Genomic DNA, 18,111 nt, shown 5'->3' with positions numbered 1-18,111 from the left:
AAACTAATTAGTGGTTAGTGATAATCTTACAAGTTTGAATACTATCATTAACATAAGCTAATAGACCTCTTGTCGGCTTAGAATACTGTCATCTAATAAATGCATTTAGATTATTAGCAACTATTTAGGTCTTGTACGAACCAAATTTAGAAAAATTAGTATCTCCTTTACAGTCAAGGTTGTCATAGAGCTGACTCTAACCCTAAGTAATTATTATAGAAAAAATTATTTGGTAGTTTGGTATAATGACTTAGCTCAATGGCTCAACTCAGCTTAGCGGTGCAGTGATTTGGAGTAGCTCGGCAACGTGGCAGCTTAGAGCTATGACTCACCGACGCAATGATTTGAAGTCTAAAGGTGACTTAGTATGTTGGTTAAAGTTTAGTAAGACCTAATCTTTGTATCAAGAGAGTATCGATCATTTGTTCAACCCACGTCTAGTATTCAGACTCTTAAGTTTTGTTTCAGTGTTTGTTTTCTAATTGCGTGGCATAATAATAAAGATGCCACAACTCTTAACACAAAAGGAAAGTTTCGATGAAAGCGCAAAGATATAAACTAGACAACTACGAAAGTAATCATGTTATATATAGCATGAGGGACAAAACATATTTGATGTAAACTATTGAGATGGATTGGATCCGAACCAAGATCTGCTCACGAATGTAAACAGAATCCCGATATATTGGCCATGATGACTCTGGATTTGTTATGGTGACTCGCCGTTGGTTGAGATAAGTTATTACATTTGAGAGAAATGTGGTTAGTCCCCTCATGATAAGGAGTTAGATCTCTCTCGGGATTACAGACGAGACGAAATTAGATGTGAATAAGGAAGCAAGATCAAATATTCGTGTTTGGTGGCAAGGCTTGTAATAAGTGAAAGATCCAAACTTAGGATTGCGATTGAGGTAATTCTGAACTCATTATCTGCATGTAACTTCATCAACATTGGCATTAGAGTTATCTTCTTGTTGATTTGTCAATCGTCATTAATATCATGCAAGAACCTTTTTCTGTGCTCATCTCTTTTTGGTGAAAACCACTATAATTTTCTGCCAAGGTGACCCTTGTGGACGGGTGAATTTTTGGAATTTCTTTTTATCAATTTGGAGTTTAGATGGAGAGGAAATCACAACATCATCATTGTATTAGGAAAAACTTTTCCGTTTCAGTTTTGTCTTGATACTGACTTTTAATCCATGAAAATTACATTCTTAGATTCCTCTTTTCAATAGCTTTCTATTATATGTTTTATTCGGATTCTCCATTTGAAAGTTATGCGGATTTGAAATTTGAGATTAAAAGAGACTCTTTTCATGTATGTAGGTTGAAGATGAACAGTATCGAGCTGAACAGGCTCAATGCAAAGTAGCTGAGGAAGCTGGTTCTTTTGATTGAGCAAAAGTCACTATTTGAGCTGGTATAGTGGTGGTCTGAGAAATAGACAATAGTGATGGAGCTGATTTGTGGTGTCTAGAGAAGTGGTGAACGAAATGGTGATCAACTCAGTATCTAAAGAAGGTAGTTCTATTGTCGTATAGAATTTGAAACTGCTTAATTGCCTTGTAGAGTTTTTTTTTTCTACTTTTATTGGCTGAGTAGGAATCATTGCCAATGAAGCAAACATACAACTTAGTGGACAATTAAGTAAGTTAAGGTGCTGATTTTATTGATCGAATGTAACTAATATTTTGGACTACTTTGGTAGTGGTTTGGTTGGTCTAAGGTGACATGTTGTGCATTAAAGCAGTGATTGTTCCGGCTGCCGATTGAGTAATTAATGAAGCTGATTGTTTTGACTTAGCAGAAGTCAATGTTTGACCTAGTTAGGAGGTGGTCTCATCAATAAGTAACGATGTTGTGCTGCTCAGAGAAGCAGTGGATTTTTCAACAACCAATTGAGAAAGCAAGAAAGTTTATGCAGAAATCACTGTTTGAGCTGGTATAGTTGTGGTCTGACCAGTAAGCAATAGTGATAAAATTGGTCAAGTGGACTGAGCATTATCTCTAGGAGCTTCTTTTGTTGGGTTCTGAGTAGCTGTGTCCGTTCCAGTGGTTTGCTCACTAGTAGAATTCTCTGGTTGTATTTGTTGACTTGCATCCTTTTGAACTTGAGCAGGAAGTGGTTTTTCCGAAGCTTGTAGGGCAGATTTTTTGTCAATTTGCTGCTTAGCATTCAAGTATTCTGGTTCTGTAGACTGAATGGAAGCTTTTTGTGCTGGTTGAGTGGTTGTTCCAGTGTCTGATTGAGCACGAGAGCCTGGTTTTATAGACTGCACTGGAGCTTGAGCTGATTGAATGAGGTTCTCATTAGAAGCAGTGGATGTTTCAGTAATAGGCTTGGCAGTTAATGAGGCTGCCTCTAAATGCTGAACAGTAGCTTCTCGATCTTTTTGAGTGCCCTTCTCTTTTGAAGATTGAGAAGTGGAGACTGGTTGAGTGCTCGGATTAGCATTCAAGGATGCTACTTCTGTAGACTGCGCACCAGCAACTGACTGTTCATTACTGGATGATGCTGCCCTCTGTTCTGAGCTATTGGCTTTTTTGTCAATACGAGTTGTTGCAGTGGTGATTCGAGGAGTAGATTGAGTATTCGATGAAAGTTCTCTTGTCTGAGAAGAAGGCTTTTGTGGGGTTTGCTTGGTGAAATCAGTAGAGGGTGTCTTCTCAGTGGTCTGAGATGAAGCAGGATCTGTCTTAGTACCAGATGCTCTTTCACTAGTAGGTTCAATTGCAGGAGCAACTTGAGTCACTGGCTGAGTTGTAGGAGTATTTGGAGCTGTCTCTGCTGATTTACTGTTTAACTTCTTTTCGGTAGCATCTTGTTGTGTGCTTGTTGGAGTGGGAGCTGGAGGCTCACGAGGAGTTGTAGGAGTGACTTGGTCCCCCAATTGAGCTTTTGATGATGTTTGAGTAGCCTTATCAAGAGGTTCTTGTAAGGAAGACTGAGCAGAAGTGAGATTTTGAGTGGGTTGAGCAGTAGATGAAGATTGCTTATCAGACTTGGCAATAGAATCTTGAGGACTAACAGATGGAGGACCATCATGCTGAGAGGAAGGACCTGATGGAGGACTCATTTGAACTGAAGCATTCAGTGCAGTTGGAATAGGTTGGTGGATTATTTGAGGCTTTGTTGCAGGAGACATAGATCTCATTACTTGTGATGAAGACTGCTGAGATGCGGGAGAGTCTTCAGCATTAATGAGCACCTTCGGTACCCATACTTCGTTCAATTTGTCCACTACCTTAGTCCACGAAGGCCGATGAGAGATCAATTCCCACCACCTCTGGACATTCTTCCTTTTCTGAAAAAGGTAAGCCCACTCGCTGGATTCTGCAAGGTAGTGAGAGTTTGGGAGGTGTGAAAGATCTGCCAGAGTGAACTCATTACCAGCCAAGTATCTGCTCTCGCTTAACCTTTGCTCATAAACATCCAGGACCTTGGCTAGCCTCTGCTCACTCTGGTCAATTAGAGCTCGATCCGGTTCAATGAGCCTCGTATGCATAGCAAAGGCCAGATGGAAGACCAGTGCCCAACTTGGGGGATCAAAGCTCTGCTCCTCTGACTTGAGCCATTGTTCGATGGAAGCCCTCTCGAGCATATCCCGTCCCAGGAGGTATTTATTCCCACGATCCACATACTTTCCTGAAACATACCTGCATATTGCTCTGGATTCTGAATTCACAAACCAGAACATTTAAATTCTTAGTTGTAATGTTTGAATTCCAGGAGAGGTTTATGATGAAAAAAGATCAAATATCGTATCTAATTGAGGCGCATCAGAAATTATTCCTGGAGATGGTAAGTCCAGAAGAGAAGGTTCGAGAGGCAGACTCTCAACACTTATATTCAGATGACCCTGTTCTTGTTCTTTATTCACTTGAAAGCTTGGTTTCTTATCTTTCAACAGCACCTTTTCATTGTATCATCAGTAATATAACTGAAACATAATTTGATTTTCTAAACATAGTCCCGCTGAATTTTGTAGCTGTTAAATATATATATTTATATTTTTTGTGTGAAGGTGCTTCACCTGTTTCTCATAAGCTCTTATAGGCTTTCTACTTTGCCCGTCCTAGTTGTTGTCTATTCTCCAAAAAATTTCAATGTGTGCTAGTTAAAAATCTAATTGCAGGAGAGTGAATGACTTGGGTCACAACCAAGTTATGAGACTCTTGGGATACTAGTTGATGTTTTGCTGAGATTAATGTAGAGTCTTTCCTATTCTTCCTGACAAAGCTTTTGTTCTTATTTCATGGTCTATCTCAGAGCAGGATGCATTCTCTGTATAACGTTAATCTACATAATCATGAACCATCTATCATACTCCAGACTTACCTTACCTACCATGTGGCTCAATAAAAAGCTTTTGGAAACAGATTGTCTCAAGAAACAGGATACAATGAATGGATGATGTGATCTTTTCTTCATAGAAGAAGGTATGAGCAAACTGAATCAATCCTTTCAGTATGCTAAGATTCGAGTTCGAGAATAGAAATGTGTTACCGGATAGGAATGTAGATCCATCTTCAATGCCAGGGACTGGAACTCTTGTTGATGCCTGCAAAGAAGGAAAAGAAGCACAATGTCAGGGAGAAAGCATTCATGGATCAACTATACTCATCATGGAGCTTAATTTACATGACATCTTACGTGCTGATGAAATGTGGAGAGAATGACCACATTAAAAGAGACTTAAGGTAAGTTTACCTGGAGCTTAAGCAAATCAGCGGGCATGTGCTTGCCCTCATACATGTCAACAAGCTTGAACTCGACATCCTTCTCATAGAGGCAAGCCAGTACCCTCGACACGTCAGGCAGCATCGGCCTGCCATAGTATACCTTCACGATAGGCGCCCCTGGAGTCGCCATGAGCTCCATCACTCAGGTGTGCTTGAACAGATGCAATACCTCCCTCTCTTTATCTAACATGTTGCAGGTTCATAGACTCGGCCAAGAAGCAAAGGAGATGCTATGAGTGAGGAACAAGAAAGCCTTCAAAGAAGGAAAGAATTAGAAAAAAGAAAAAGAAAAGGAAAAGAGTCAAAAAAAAAAAAAAAAAAAAAGAAAAAGAGAAAAAAAAGGTAAAGAGTGCAACCTGGAGGCCTGCAGCAGTTCTTGAACCCGGCCTCATGTTAGCTTGGTTTGATGCAGCCAAAGCTGAGTGTATTAGCCTGTGATAGTCGCCAAATTACATGGTCGATGGCAACGAGATTATTGCATGCATCTCGTCATCTCGTGCATCCGAGCTTGCAGCCATAGTATTTTTTAGTTGCAGATGCAGAGATTATTCTTAAAAGGAAAAGGGGAAAAGAAAATCGACGTCGTCCAAAGGAAAAGAGTAAGAAAGCAAAAGGCTGCAGAGATCCTTCATTAGAGTTTGGACCCAACCTTCTGGTTAGAGAGTTTTATACTTGGCTAATAAGCTTTAATATATTGTAGAAAAGTACAAAGTCATCTGCATGGCTGAGCTGCTTCAAGAATAGGTTTTATATTGGGGGTGAATAGTAGGCATATGTTAGCTTGGTTTCATGCGACCAATGCTGACTGGATTAGCTTACGGTAGTTGCTAATCATCGAGATTATTCTTAAAGGAAAAGAGTAAGAAAGCAAAAGCTGAGCCTGCGGTTCTTCTATATATATAAATTAAAAAAAAAAAAGTAAATCTAAATCTGGGGCTACTCGCTTGGTCTTAGCTCCACTTTACCCTTTCTTTTTTAAATTCAGTCAACAGAACAAATTTGCATGTACTCTGTGAAACACCATTATGTTCTAGCCAGCTTGCTTAGTACCACAATGTTTGGAAAAAGAAAGAGAACGAAAAAAAAAATGTAAATTGAGAATTTATTATGTCGTTGTATCTAGATAATGGGATTTTGCAACAGTAATTAGTGGTCAGTGACAATCCTTTCGTTCATAAGCTAAAGGGTTAATAACTTGTAGGCTTTGGATAGGCTGAAATTATGGGAATAAGCTCAATAGAAGTGGAGTTCATCACGAAATATTCGGGGGACACAAATTTAGTACAACCCCACTCTTGCTCTGTTTTACTTCTCTCTCTCTCTCTCTCTCTCTCTCTCTGTTCTTTTTTTCTCTCCATTTCCATCCCATATTTTTACGACACCTGCAGACAGGTGAACGCCATGAATTACTGATGTAGCATTCTTGTCTCGATTTGTCATTTTCTTTTTTCTTTTTTACATGGCAACTCTCTTAAATTCTTTTATTTATATTTGTACCTTTTTAAAGTTTATATTTATTTATGTAGTCCTCAAAATATTAGGTTTTATATGAATATCCCCTTAAACCTTTATTGCATTGATACTCATAAAAATTAACCGATAGTTAAATTTCAATTCATTTAATAATAAAATGATAAAAATACCCTTGCGTTAAATAATGTATATTTATTATTGCTCTCGCGTAAGGCGTCGTCTTTTTCTATTAAATGGTTCAGCTTTTGAACGTAGAGTAAACAAAAAGCAACTAGAAGGATATTGATGCAAAAAAAAAGGCTCTGAAGTGTATATATATACAGACAAAATAATGTTTTTGAAGGTTATTACAAAAAAAAAACCCCAAAAATACACCAGATAGAATATTGAGCATAAAGAACTGATAGAAGATTTGTTCTGAAAGGAAAAATAACTAGTAAAATGAGGAACACCTCAGGAATTGATTTCTAGCACAATAGCCATTTGATCAATCTGCAAACAGTGTGCATAAAATAACTTTTTCCCTTTTTTAATGGTAATCAAATATGGGGACTTTGAGGTTCAACGCAGATGAAAGATGCTCCAGATTGATTATATTACGCTACCAACTTAGGAGGAATCAGAAAAGGAAGACATCACCTGCCACAGTTTAAGGCAATGCCAAAAGCATCCTAAAAACGAATGACCGAGTTAATGATCACAGAAGTTTCATATCCACCAAAACGAAATCAAGCCAACAGAAGTTCTCTTAGAGAGCCCAAAGGCTAAGAGACATTAATACAACAAACTTGTTAGGAGAAAATTGATCAGTAATACTATCTATACAACATCTTTCCTAGTTATGGACGATGTAATGAGATAGTACAACAAATCAAAAGCATTAACATGATGAGAAGGCAATGAAAGAAAAAAGAAAGAATAATGGAACTGAATCATTTGGATCTTGGTCTGCGAACGAGGCCATTAAATAGAACACTGTACATATATTTAACGTACTACCTCTACCAAGGGACTGGATATTGCCTGTTATGAGATTATTCAGCACAGATTGAATTATGGACAGCATTTCGCTCTAGTGGACCCGTTTGAGAACCGAAAAAAACCCTCCTGACGTTTTCTCCTTGCGGCGATCTTCAGAGTCATCACCAACCTGTTTGATACAACAGTGAGTCTAATTTTCTTCTATAAAAAACTTATGAGGATAAGAGACAATAGGCCAAATAAGGAAGTGAAGAAACAAGTAGACAACAATTGAACACTGGATGCTGAACCTCTTTGGCAATTCGCTGAAGAGTCTCTAGTATTTCAGAAAAGTCTGGCCTTTCATTTGGGTCCTGCTGCCAGCATTTTTCAAGCAGATTAGCGATCTTTGGTCGAGTATTATTTGGAATTGTAGGTCTCAGGCCCTGTAGACAAGGAAGAAAGATCGTTGTAATAATTAAGTATGTAAAAAAAGTAGATAAAAAAAGAATATGCCAGGTTATGATGTAAATATGTAAGCAAGCCTATGGAAATGTCAATGAATAATATGGACAAGGATGTACAGTCTCGAAGATCTGATAATGTATAATCCCAAGAGCATAGCATATTTAGACATGGAATATGGATAGGTGCTCAAGTCTTTAGTTCATCTACAAAGTAATTAAAGGTTGCTGCATGTTATTTTTTGGAAAATCCAATAGAAAATTAACTTTACTGTATCAGCATCCTCAAGTGCAACATTGTAGTTAGTTTCTAATATTGAATAGCTCCAAAACTAAGAACAGAAAAGTAGAAAGGGAAAAAGTTACTATATTGATTAAAATCTTAAAGAAGCATGATCACTCAACTAGTAAAACTTTGACTGACTGATCATTAGTCTGAAACTCCTCCATTCAGTCAGCAAAAGCTGATCTGTTACTCATATTTAACCTCAAGTCAAATGAGCATGCCTTATCACTCTTTTCCTTAACCCCATCCATCCTTATAGGAACTAATCGATTTGCACACAAGGAATATTTAACACATTAAGCAGAGACAAGAAGAGATACTTGGATGTTTAACTTGCTCAAACCAGCATCACAGATATTATTCCTGGAATATGTACTATAAAGTTTATGTTGAAATTTGCTAGATGACGATTACAAATTTTTTGAGGGAAGTTTGCACCAGATTGACCACTTTATTTCTTAATTAACATTTAGCTAGTTGTTGTGACAGATGTATATACTAAACAAAGACAGTCCAACAAAGGACATGTAAAGACTTATGAAAGCCAACTATCACAGAATTGTAAACATCCTTTTGGAAGGGGAACCAAATATAGCTTCTGTCAAGTTAAAACTTTTTTCCTGAACTTGCACAACACTTCCTATAGACAACAAAGAAATGGATGTTTTCATACTACTGATTCAAACACAACCAGTTCCAGGAAGAGATTGGAACATGAGGCATACCTTTTGAACTACTCCTACAGCTGCTTGTAGTGGTGTCAGGTACTCGTATGGAATCTAGTACAGTAAAACATAAACACAATATCAAATAATTGAAAATGCACGTCAACCTTAATGACTGATACAGTATTGGGAAAATGCTAGAATTACCTTTCCTGTAATGAGCTCCCATAGCACAATTCCAAAGCTAAAAACATCAGCTTTGTGATCATAGGGCTTGTGTTCTATGACCTACAGTGAGACCATGAATAAGCAATATGTCTATGGGCAATACAGAATCTATACTGGGAAAATATGAAGCAAATGAATGCCAAAATCACCAACTGGAATACATAGAGCACAAAGTATTTTTAGCCGATAGAGTATAATATAATGGTAAATTCAAATTGCGTAATGCAAAAGATCATTTAGTCTTACCAAGTGATTGCAAAATTTCTATTTCTGATGTTGCAATTAAGAAGGGTATATAAGAGAAAAAGAGCCCAGCAAACTCAGTCAGTTTGCTTGCATTTAAGCATTTATTAAGTATTTAAAGCTGATGAAATTGAAGAGGTTGCAGTGATCTTTTTTCTTCAAGACTATTTAATGCTCTAGTCATCACATTGCAATAGGCAGAGTATTACCACGTACTTAGATGGCATCACCTAGTGTGATGGTAAGGTTTACCACCGTGCAGATGTAGTCATGGCTTTGAGTCACAACAACCTCTTCAGAAATGAAGGCTGAGCATATCGAATTGGTGCCTTCGAATTGGTGCCTTCTTTTAGTGTAAACACTCGCTTTCAGTCTAATAGGTACAGTCTCTACATAATGATAGGGCACTAACAAGTATTGGTTTTTATTGTAGGCCAACTCGTAAAATTGTCTCACTGTTTGCCTTATTCTTGCTTGCTGTACTGTAATCCAATGTAGGACATATATTTCAACAAACAAGATCATAATACTGAAGCATATAACTGAAACTTAAAAACATTAGCCTTTTGTTGCCTTATTCTTTGTTTACTCACACAATTTGAAAGATTAAACTTAAAAGACTTTTCTACATCAATTTGGTATAAGATTTCCAAATGAACTTCTTTAACAGCATGTAAGCAGTTGCTAAACCGACCACACAATCAGAATTCTCCCTACTTCAAGTTTGAACTTTATAGCAACAATTCTTCATAATAATGTGGACTAATAGACATATTACCTCTGTTAGTTCTCACCTCAAGACATTGCTTTCGTTACTATAGCGTTCAGTTGCATTTGATAAGTGATAAGTGATAACCTCTTTTCTTTTTTAAAGAATAAAGAGATAACTTAACCTCTTATTGAAACCTTTCTTAAAGTTGAGATATCTTTCATGAAACCTTTTAAGTGAACCCCTCTTAGGAGTCCAGAAGTATGTATTGGTTCCATCTTAGATGCAGGGGGAAAAAAGAAGAGAAAATACTGGCTTTCTTGAGCACTACATATGAGCAGCAGCAAAATTTTCAGAGAACAATCTCCCATGCTCTTCATTTAGACTGAGAATGAACCTGCTCCAATATTTACAAATGCTAAATAGGTGCATAAGTCCCATCTCATCTATTTAGGAAATCAAATGTATATGACCAAACTTAAATAAATATACCATCCTAGACAAAATAGAAAAGACCATATGATGGCAATTGTTCCACATCAATAAATATTGCAACTTAATTGATAAGTACAGAATATCTCAAAGATATTACCTCAGGAGCCATCCAACGGTATGTCCCAGTTTCTGCAGTCATGACTCCAGATTGAGCTTTGACACGTGCAACACCAAAATCAGCAACCTTCACAACCTGTATGATAAATGATTTATTTAGAGTCAAACTATACTAAGGGCGATGGTGGATTGCAAAATAGATGATGCAGCCACTAGACAAGATTGATATGGAAGAAGAAAAGTCATGTACATAAGTAATTAAACAAAAGAAAAAGACAAGACACATTGATTCATTTATTTTAATCAATTGAATCAGTGAACATGATACCAAGGCAAACCCATGGAAATACGAGCAGCCCAGCACCCCTGTTGATATTTGTTTTAATGCAGATTTGTTAACAAAATAGATACATACAAGAGGCAACGAATATAAATAGGTGAGTACAGAGTCTCTCCACATACAATGGATACACATGGCGAGTGCTAATGAAGGAAAATTATGATGTCGTCTGAGGATGGAAGAAGAAATGCAGCATGATTTAAACTCTCAAGTTGTTTAAAGATTAACATTGGGAAGATCTCACAAATGATCTGAAAAATATCAACAATTGTACGTTCATCCAGCTAAAGGTGACGAGCTAACAAAGTATGATGACAAGCTGAAGGAAAAGGATTAACAAAAAGGCATTTTCTCTTGTCTGGATATTTGGAAGCAATTGCATTCTACAGAAGAATCGATGGTATAAGAATTCCCAAAAGAGATTCAGAATATATGCTCCGTACAAGCAAGTCAATTTATTGAAACAATGATTAAGCTTGATGTGTCTTGACAAGAGTAGCAGGCTGCTAGAGAAAACATTAAAATGTCCATCAATGTGTTGAAACTACAAAGAAGCTAAAATATAATGCAAATAGAAAATAACTGCAGAGGATAGTGGTTGAAACTTGAAATGTTCAAAATAGATAATGATATCAAACATTTAAGGGACAGCAGCTAAAGCTACATGTGTCACCATAAAATATCTAAGCCATGACAAATGTCATGACTGATCCATCAGTTTATCCTGATCTTAGATTATTCTAGGTAAGTACTAATTACAGCATGTTCTTAAGTTACCTCATTTTCATCCATAAGAAGATTGGCAGCCTTTAAATCTCGGTGGATAATATTATTTTGGTGCAAGTAACTCATTCCCTTTGATACATCAATTGCAACTCTGAGTAAAGCTGGAAGCTTGAATACACCTTTTTGTTTGTGGAGAAAATCGTATACACTTCCCCCTGACATAAACTCTGAGGATAATACAAAGATTAAGAAGAAGATCCTCAGACTCAAAATTATACATGAGGCGACTATCACCTTTGCATTATATGCTCAGTGAGATGAAATCAAGTAACAATCTCAATTTCTAAGCTCCTACCTGTAACAATACATAAGGATGGAGCCTTGGTACATGCACCAATAAACTGCACAACATTCTTGTGACGAACCTTCCTGCAAGCATAGAAGTAAGGGAAAAAGGAAATTAGACAAAAGAGATATTTGACATAAATAACAAATAATTTCCAAGAGAGGTAAGGATTTTGTTCCTCTCTGTGGCTTAATAAACTTAAAATGCACTTAAAGTTCTAAAGAATAAGATCCTATTGACATCTTCCATGTCACTTGTATAAAAGTACATGCATTCAGATTTTTTTACAGAAAATCAGATCATATACTGTTCAAAAAGATACCAGAGCTCTGACTACGAAATAAAAGTAAATGACAATGAAAGGCGCATAGATATAGACTTATAGACAACTATGAAAGAAAGCATGCCACATATAGCATGAGTGTCAGAACATATTCTTTTATGACTGTAATGCATGTTTAGAACAAATAAAACATTGACAAGAAAATCACAAGTGCAAAACAAAGTAGGCATGCTGCAAAATCATCAACAACCATGTAAATCATATGACGTATTAAAAGTTGCATATGATTCTACAGCAATTGCCAAAACCATACGATGAAAGGAAAGACCAGCACAGTAAAACACAAAAGTTTGTCGGCACACAGTAGAAAATCAGAAACATCAAAACTAATGGCTCACCAGGTACACCAAAAAAAAATTGTATGATAAGAACATCATGATCTTAACTGCTGTTAAGCCAACCAAATGTGGAGCAAACAGATGTCATTTGTCAACCACAAAATAAAGGGAAAGCAGTGCTTCAACAACCTCATAATAAAGACTTCCTGAGCAAATTCTCGCTGCATATCCAGATTAATACGTTCAGGCTTGAGTACTTTAATAGCAACATCTTGACTACAGTATGTACCACGATAGCTGGGAATTGAAAAAAAAAACAGAAAATAAGAGAAAGTGACTATACAATGTTAAAGGAGATTCTATGATGGTCAGCAAGTGAAACTTACAGATCACCATAAGATCCAGATGCAACTTTATTTCCAAATTTCAAATGGTTGACATCAATTTCCCATACATCAGTCCCATCTGTAGGTATCGCTACATGGTCAGATGATAATTTCTCTGCAGCTTGTGTGTTCTCCATTAGAGGAGGCCATGAATTAGATGCTGACAACGTTTGCATCTGTACAGAATTCCAACAGAGTCAGAAACCTAAGAGAGCTAATGTATAAATAACTAATAACAGTTCAAGAAATGAACCAAGAAACTTGTGATGATTTCCAAACAGAATCACAAACCTAAGGATTGCTGATGCATAAATTTTTAACAGAAGTACAAGAGATGAAGACAACAAACTTCAAAGAATGCAAGTAAAAGATTAAAAGCGAGTGAGGGTGTACATGAAGCCAGTCACGTTTGTATGTAAGGCTATATTTTTGCGGAGTACACATGAGCATTAATGGGGAATGGGTCATCTAAAAAAATGAGAAGAGTTTTAAAATGGTTTTTGTGAAACAGACACAATATTGTCGTTAAAAAAGATTTAACACATACCATGATTTAGACAAGCAAATAATAAAAATAAGTGATGGAAAACCAATGCTGTTAGCATCAAAAGCCAATTCTCAGGAAAAGGATACCCTTTAACAGTCCAATAAATTACCCTGCACATAGGTGAACTGAAGAAAGACCAGAAGAGAGAGAGAGAGAGAGAGAGAGAGAGAGAGAGAGAGAGAGAGAGAGAGAGAGGATTACCTCAATCTTGTGAATTTCCTTCGCCAGTTCCCCTTTTAGCTGCTCAGTTTCCTAAATATAGTCAAAAACACTAAGCATGTTGCTTGATGAATTAATGCAAGTATACATATATATACTGAAGTAGGAGAAAAGTTGATTCTTTTAACAAATACAAATGTTTGCTTCATCAAAGACCACCAACTCTTTGATACTCATTGTAGTATTGAGCAAGTATATCAGAAATGTCAATATATAGCTTGCTCTGGATGTGTATAAATCAAATGCAGAACACATTTTGCAGATAAAACTATCCATAAAATGCAAATGAAGAAGAAATAATATATACATAGGCATGTTGAACATGTGGGTTATTTTTTTTCACAGACAATTAAACAGGGACCACAGAATAGAGATTCAGAATTTGAGACATGAAGAATACCTCATAGTGCCAGCCAACAACAACAAAGACATCTAATGAGTAACCATCAGTTGTTGAAAATGCGTGTGCTTCTTGGATGTTAAGACTGAGCTCACCAAGCAGAGAAGTAAGCTGCAAATATCAGAGTAATATATATTATTGCAGAATAAATTTGTGAAACAAGTCATCAACGAGAGAAAAGGTACAAAATGGTTACCATAATTTCATTCGCGATTCTTTAGCAGAAAAAGACTAAACTTACTTATTATAAAGATGAGGATCATGAAATGTGTCTCAGATATTTTTTATAAAGTGACATTGCAATACTAGTCATCTAAATGCTAAAGAACTTGTAAGCTCCACTTAAAAGTGGTTTTGGTAAAACACATGGAATTGGGTACCAAAATTATCAATGGACAGATATCTCTCCCTGTATACCTTTATTCATATAGGTAGATATTTACCACATGTTGGGGAAGAGAGATATTATGCATGAGTCTTTTTGTGTTTTATGAGAAGATAATGCATATTCATCCAAAGAAATATTATTATCTTGATTTACATTTTTAATCACTTAAAATTTTACTGCTATAGTGATATAACAAGTATACTTTACTAGAGCTTCTTTTTTGAATTCTCAACTTATTTGTTCTATCTATTCCTCCAATATGGTAAAATAATTAGGAAGTTTTCTCAATGAATAGATAATCAAAATACAAAATAAATTCTTCCTTTGAGAAGATGACATGAAGCTTGAGTTCTAAATGGAATACAATACCTGACTAAGAAGCTTTGGTTTGTCGTCTGTCGAAAATGTGATTTCATGCATGGGCCTGAAAGGCTGAAATTATATCAGAATATATTTGAATTCAGTGTGTTCTGCAGAGCAGACACAATTTTAAGAATGAGCATTCTATGATGTTGACAAGCACAGTTGCCAGAATGAAAAGATAAATACTTCCTAAAAAATTCTATGGCTATATGAATATCGCAAGTTTATTGACGCAGAAAAACAACATTGGGAATATTCAATGACATGCTCACTAGAAGTGATGTTTGCATTTTAAGCAATCAGCATACATCTTTAAAATCATAATGTTTTTAAAATACTGAATGCCATCTAATAATTCTTGTGTACAATGGTTCAACAATAAAAGCAATTAAAACAAATAATCACCTGGAAAAGTGTTGAACAGGATCTGCAACACTATCATCATCTTGAGCCTGAGACTTGCTGGTTTCAAGGGCAAGTGCCTCAAGATTTGCAGATGAACCAAAGGCAGGAGGAGGGTGAATGCTGAGGATTGTACAACATAAATAAAGAAAAGAGAAATAGAATAAGAAAATTGGAATGAATCTTCCATAGACTACAGTCTACAAGGCATCTTATAACAAGCAGATAAGATATTATCTTCACATTTGAGACAATTTGAACAGTAAAGAGAGAAACAACATACCTCTGACTACACAACAATCTAGAAGAAACTGCCTCCGTGGAATCGCTGGAACCAACAGAATCACCCTGATTACAATCGAGAACTGGAGATACCTACAGGACAAATACTTTTCCATGAAGCAGTGGATCAGATACATAGTTATTATCTATAGCACTAGTAGCCCATGGTTGAGTTTACTTTCAAAATGGAAAGTAATAAAAGAACTTGAAAGAACAGAAAGCAGGGCAAGAAGGAGCATGGAGCTTCAAGAGAAAACGGATAAAATCTAAAATGATAGCACAAGATCTTTTAATTATCTCGAAAGAAAAATTGAGATTCCATTAAGTCACATAACAAGGTAGGCTTACCCTATATTTATGTTCTCTGTAAAATTACTAATCCAATTACTCAAGCCCTTGATAAATGGAAAGACATTCAGGAATCACAATAACTCTATCATGGGAAAAAAATAGTTAACTAAAACTTAACTCTTTAAGTATCGCATACATGCTCCAATAACTTAACAATAACACAGAATCATTGAACTGCGATCAGAATAAGAAATGCATGATCATAATGGAGGCTAAAGGAGCTCTTGCAGAATGTACATGCTACTAAACAAAATTTGGAAGCATGCATATCAAGACAGTAAAGAATTTAAGTAAAAATATCTGTGAAAAAATTTAGCATCAGTATATGATATGACATTCAGTAAATTGTAGAGCCTGACAACTTCAATGCCATTTTGCGACACTTAAATATCAGAAACTTCAACTTTACATTCTTCTAAATAAAAGAGACTAGAAGACAAATTATCAAATAATCAATATCAAAATATTAATAGATTAAGAAATTTTCAGTAAAATAGTTCATCTAAATGAATGCTGTTGACCTACATCAACGTTTAGGTCTATAGGGGGGAGTGAGCATATAAGCTAATACAGCTCCTAATTAAGTATAAAATTACTGGTTACAGTCACCGTAAAATAAAGGTAAGGTGCATAAAGAAAAGAACTATTCTTTATCGAGCACGCACAGGAAGGAATTATTCTTCATCAGAAGAGTTTGGTTACTTAAGGAAAATAACTGTCCTTTTTTCGTTACTTAGAATCAGATCTTATCTTAACCAAATGAGTTTTAATGAAATTGTCTACCTAAATAGCAATATATATATACTGCAATTACCAATCAAGTCTTTGACTACTCAGATCAATCTACCAAAATCTAATCCACTATCTGATATTTAGAACATAAAGCAATTAAAAGACCTTTACCTGAACAACTCGCACAGAAAATGCAGGCCGGTTTGCAGGATCTCGGGCCTGCTCGAGCAATTTCTTATGCGTCAAAACATCTTCTGCCCTCTCGACATTCACATCCATCGCATATCTATAAAACCAAAATATGACAAACAAGGTGGGCAAATCAGAAAGAAACAAAATTAGCCATCAAAGTAAACAGATATCTTGCAACAAGAACTTGAATAGGAAATCAAAAAAGCAGAAGCACATCAAATATCTTCCACCAAATTATACCATCAAACGGATTACAAAACAATAACCGTCTCGTCATCAGTCACGCTTACCCTGATTTAGAAACCCAGATCGTCGATTTGCAAAAGAAAGATGAAAATCTTGCCGTGATATACGACAAAAGATTGAGGAGATAAACCCTACCGTGACCCTGGGCTAATGACGTGAGCTCAGAGCCATCATCCTAAACCGATATGCTACAATAAGAATCTCGATAAGAAATCAAAAGACTAGACAGTAGACCCAGACCAAGCATTCACCAAAACGCCAAATTATATCACTACACGGTTTACGAAAAAGCGAGACCATCTCCAGGATCCAATTATGCTCAACCTAGTCCACAAAACTCAGATCCCCGACAAGAAAGGCGGGATCTCTTCGCAAGAAACCCTACCGTGCTGGAAGTCGATTGAAGTGAGCCCAGAGCTCGTCGTCGAATCTCGGATTCAGCGTCTCCGGCAGCTCCGCCTCCTTAAGACGGCGGAGGACTTCGTTATAGACCTCCAACTTCCTATGGTGGTGCTGCTGCTGCTGCTTCCGCGAGCTCCCATGCGAGACGTCCGTCCCCTTGCTACTGCAGCTCTCAGGCGCGTCCTCCATTGCCATTAGCGTGGCCAAGACCCCAAGATCGTTCTCAAATTTCACGTGACGAGAAGTGAAAGAAGAGCTCTAATTACAGTTTTGGAGAGGAGAGGAAAGAGAAAATGGGAGGCATGAGGAAGTGGGGGAGGGGGATTTGTTTTCTTATATAGTTGCTAAGAATATCCGATAATTGTTCTCCGAGCCCACTAGCTTTTCGTTGGTCAAAACGTGATTAATTATCGTGGCCTTATCTTGATTTCCACGTCTTTCTACGACTTTTTTCGATTTCAACCCTCTGCTTACCACTCTATGTAGGCTTTAGATATCATTAGAAAAAAATTAGAGGCTCAAATTGACCGATAGAGAGTTAAAATGCTACGTTGCATAGTACGGATGATTCTTAGTTGTCCGAGGATATTACTAAGTACTTATAATTACTCTTGACATAGATGTATACGATTTAAAAAATGAAGAAGTTGATGAGCAAATACCGTTCAGAAAATTATAAATAACACCCTACCTTTAACTATATTACAAATAAGACCTTCTTTTCCCACTTTATAAAAAAATGTCGAGCCACGTCTTGGGTTAAGTTTTAAGTTAACAAACAAATGATGGAAGGACTAAAAAATATATATATAATTCTTCAATTTCAATTTTTTTTTCTAAAT

The 18,111-nt window shown here is 36.4% G+C and overlaps 2 protein-coding genes and 1 long non-coding RNA gene across 3 annotated transcripts; 1 reads left to right on the top strand and 2 right to left on the bottom strand.

The window, feature by feature from the left end:
• Positions 1 to 1,343: 1,343 nt before the first annotated feature.
• LOC140771198 (uncharacterized) lies at positions 1,344 to 5,396 on the bottom strand. Its single transcript, XM_073112647.1, has 4 exons — positions 5,103 to 5,396; positions 4,715 to 4,999; positions 4,511 to 4,565; positions 1,344 to 3,679 (listed from the first exon to the last, which is right to left on the bottom strand). Exons 2-4 carry the CDS (start codon positions 4,883 to 4,885, stop codon positions 1,989 to 1,991), a joined length of 1,917 nt encoding a protein of 638 aa, XP_072968748.1. The 5' UTR covers positions 4,886 to 4,999; positions 5,103 to 5,396; the 3' UTR covers positions 1,344 to 1,988.
• On the top strand, positions 3,177 to 4,504 carry LOC140771208 (uncharacterized). The gene is made up of 3 exons (XR_012106123.1): positions 3,177 to 3,317; positions 3,441 to 3,620; positions 3,734 to 4,504. It is a non-coding gene; the product is annotated as an uncharacterized lncRNA (long non-coding RNA).
• Positions 5,397 to 6,888: 1,492 nt separating the features above from the next.
• LOC140770495 (serine/threonine-protein kinase STY46-like) lies at positions 6,889 to 17,580 on the bottom strand. Its single transcript, XM_073111715.1, has 16 exons — positions 17,253 to 17,580; positions 16,601 to 16,715; positions 15,348 to 15,439; positions 15,068 to 15,187; positions 14,669 to 14,723; positions 13,912 to 14,022; positions 13,494 to 13,544; positions 12,746 to 12,921; positions 12,549 to 12,656; positions 11,748 to 11,821; positions 11,444 to 11,619; positions 10,367 to 10,462; positions 8,802 to 8,882; positions 8,655 to 8,708; positions 7,491 to 7,625; positions 6,889 to 7,369 (listed from the first exon to the last, which is right to left on the bottom strand). Exons 1-16 carry the CDS (start codon positions 17,462 to 17,464, stop codon positions 7,292 to 7,294), a joined length of 1,734 nt encoding a protein of 577 aa, XP_072967816.1. The 5' UTR covers positions 17,465 to 17,580; the 3' UTR covers positions 6,889 to 7,291.
• Positions 17,581 to 18,111: the final 531 nt, after the last annotated feature.

Source organism: Typha angustifolia, chromosome 2, assembly GCF_048772165.1.
Source record: "Typha angustifolia cultivar Huaian chromosome 2, ASM4877216v1, whole genome shotgun sequence".
In the NCBI taxonomy this organism is placed as follows: Eukaryota; Viridiplantae; Streptophyta; class Magnoliopsida; order Poales; family Typhaceae; genus Typha; species Typha angustifolia.
This window is presented reverse-complemented; position numbering and strand designations above follow the sequence as displayed.